The 2500-nt window shown below is 39.6% G+C and overlaps 2 protein-coding genes across 3 annotated transcripts in view; one reads left to right on the top strand and one right to left on the bottom strand.

Annotated features, from left to right (window-relative positions):
- The window catches only part of LOC138028562 (uncharacterized), an 11074-nt gene extending 8926 nt beyond the window's left edge, over positions 1-2148 (bottom strand). The window contains exons 1-4 of one of the 2 annotated variants that reach the window (XM_068876158.1): positions 2016-2148; positions 1551-1595; positions 902-1181; positions 505-534 (exon numbers count right to left, since the gene is read on the bottom strand). In XM_068876158.1, coding sequence (XP_068732259.1) covers positions 505-534; positions 902-974 — 103 coding nt within the window. In that variant the 5' untranslated portion in view covers positions 975-1181; positions 1551-1595; positions 2016-2148. Of the gene's footprint in view, positions 1-504; positions 535-901; positions 1277-1550; positions 1596-2015 lie in introns of those variants that run through there. The other variant, XM_068876157.1, reaches the window with a different exon arrangement.
- LOC138028558 (uncharacterized) overlaps positions 1-2500 on the top strand; it is a 35449-nt gene that overhangs the window by 7218 nt on the left and 25731 nt on the right. The window lies entirely within an intron of this gene.

Genomic DNA, 2500 nt, shown 5'->3' with positions numbered 1-2500 from the left:
AGCTACAATCAACTTTGTCAAACTGTTTGGCCTTGCCAATGTTATGATAGAGGCAAAAGAAACTCGCAAACTTGCTATGACCGATGCACCGTTTCACTATGGCTTCATGTGATTTGGGCCTCACATTACTTTCGCCAGTACTCGTGCCGCAAATGAACGGGTCTGTATTTCCGGGGTTTGTTGAGTCTTCTTTTCACAGCAAAGTATACACAATAGCTCTTACAACGACCAAAATCACTGAAGTCATGGATGCCATTCTTACGTCACAACTCCGTCCGTTATATTAGTTTCTTAATGCTAAGCCCGTTCGTTAAATGAATCCTTTCACTTTATAGACGCTCTATAGGCTTGACCCCTCCCTCCCCTACCCAAGATGACATGGCACCACCTTGGTTCCCGCAAGTTGGCTTGGATTGATAAATGAGTCCTCTAAACTCATTAGAGGGTCACATTAATTACAAGTATTTTCGGGTAGTAATCTATAAAAAGAAAGATGATTCTTACCTCGATATAAGCCAAAGAAAGAATCTTGCCCTGCCGAAGTAAATTTGAGTCAGATGCGTCAGCCTGGGTCAGCTTATTAGAATCATTAACAAGTCAAAATTCCGAACATTTGTTACCATCCACGTTTTTTTCTTAAATTCACCTGTCATGGTTATAGATTTATCTTTTGAAATTCGGTAAAACATGACGCTTTTGCTATAACAATATTAATGAAAATATTTGTAATGATTTAACTCAGTCCTTAATGAGCGCCATATACAGTAAGCAGCACCGGTTACCATTGACAGAACATATCACAAAACCACATTGTTCGAGGCTTTTTCGCTTATATATAGTTAGGGCCAAATCAATACTTGTTAAACGCTCACAAATTCAAAGGACTGGTGCCTTCACTTACCTCTTGTTGGTGTAGACATGAACACAGAAAACATCAGGAAAATCGTTGCCGTGTAAAACACAAATCTGTCCATATTTCTATTTTTTCAGAGTAGAACTCTGCCACAGTCCAAAAGATTGAATCCAGATAAAATTAAGAATCTGCGGTTTGCCTGGTTACTTTCCAACTGATGATTTCGTCACCGTGCTGCCATGGCGTTGGATTCAGATCTTTGAGTCTTTGAAATGTTCGTATTGATCCGTCCTTTTACGTTATGAATTCCAATTTGATATTTCCAGTTCTAGGATGAAAAGACTAACGACATAGAGATCTTCTACAGCTTTGCTATCTTCCCCCCATATAGACACATTAATATTGAAAAGTAGAAAAATAAAGGTTATGACGTAGGGTCGACAACTGAAATAGCAAATTCCATTTTGATAATACAATGAAAATTCTCGCAATTAATACGCCAAAGGGATAGGTCCTTGCATTTTAGTGGAAAGAAAAAAAAAAGGATATTTCATTAAGCTTATGTTTTATCTTTATTGCTGTTCCATAAATCCCTAAATCGCTTTCAAAAGAGTTTCTTCGAAAGATAACTAATATTATTGAGTTGCAAACGGATTTGAAACATATTTGGTGGAACAACTGGACCATGACGATTTACCTGCATCTGATACAACGGGTGACCTGTCCATCCGAAAGCAAAACACTGAAAAAATAAACAGTTCATACGAAGTCTTTTCGTCTTAACTTTCTTGTATTTTTACACAACTGGAAAAAAAGGCTACTGGGCCTGTTGCTGGCCGAGCCTCGTCTCAGTTACACAGCGATTGTGTGAGAAGACGGATACGGGATTGTGAACTGCAATTGAAGTCAGTTTCATTGGGGAACACTGTCTTCCGAGTTATCTATCGAGATCTGTGTTCGACTTCGACAGGCGAAGCTCTCTCATGTATCGAATATTGAGTTTATGGAGTAAATAGTGCATGCGGCATAAAAATCAGTGTAGAGAAAAAAGGATATGGCAGAGAAGAGCTTAGTACAATGCGTGTTCAGTGAGAAAACTAATGGAAATCAAACGAATAAGAGGAAATAGAGTGAATCCTTGTGCCTCATGCGTGATTATTACCTGAAATCTATTTTAGACCACGCCAGTGCTGCGAAAGTTATTTTTAGCTGCTGTTGCCATGACCGCGCTGTCTACTTTCACACCACTTAACCAGTAAGGTGTCATCTTTGAAATAACCACACAGTATGGCCAGGAGCTCCTCAAGGGGAACCTCTATTTTTACAACAATTGCTTGTAATCTCGCAATCTGATTGGCTAATTGTCCGTTGTCGATAAGAGTCTCGACAACGCTGTACGCGTCATGCTCGCGTCAATTTGTCACGCAATGTAATAGCCAATCAGGAACGCCCATTTTAGGAAATAAACCAATCATATTGCGAGAAAGTTATAGACAACGCTTGCTCTTTCTTCGTGTTATGATTTTGGTCACGCTCTGAAATAAAAACTTTATTTGGCGTTGAATATTGTGGACTAACTCGGCTGCGCCTCGTGAGTCCACAACATTTTGACCACCGTGATGACGAATGGGGAAGCAAGGCTGGCGC

Source organism: Montipora capricornis, chromosome 13 (genome assembly GCF_036669925.1).
Source record: "Montipora capricornis isolate CH-2021 chromosome 13, ASM3666992v2, whole genome shotgun sequence".
Classification (NCBI taxonomy): Eukaryota; Metazoa; Cnidaria; class Anthozoa; order Scleractinia; family Acroporidae; genus Montipora; species Montipora capricornis.
Note: the sequence above shows the minus strand (reverse complement) of the source record. Positions and strands in the feature narration are given on the sequence as shown.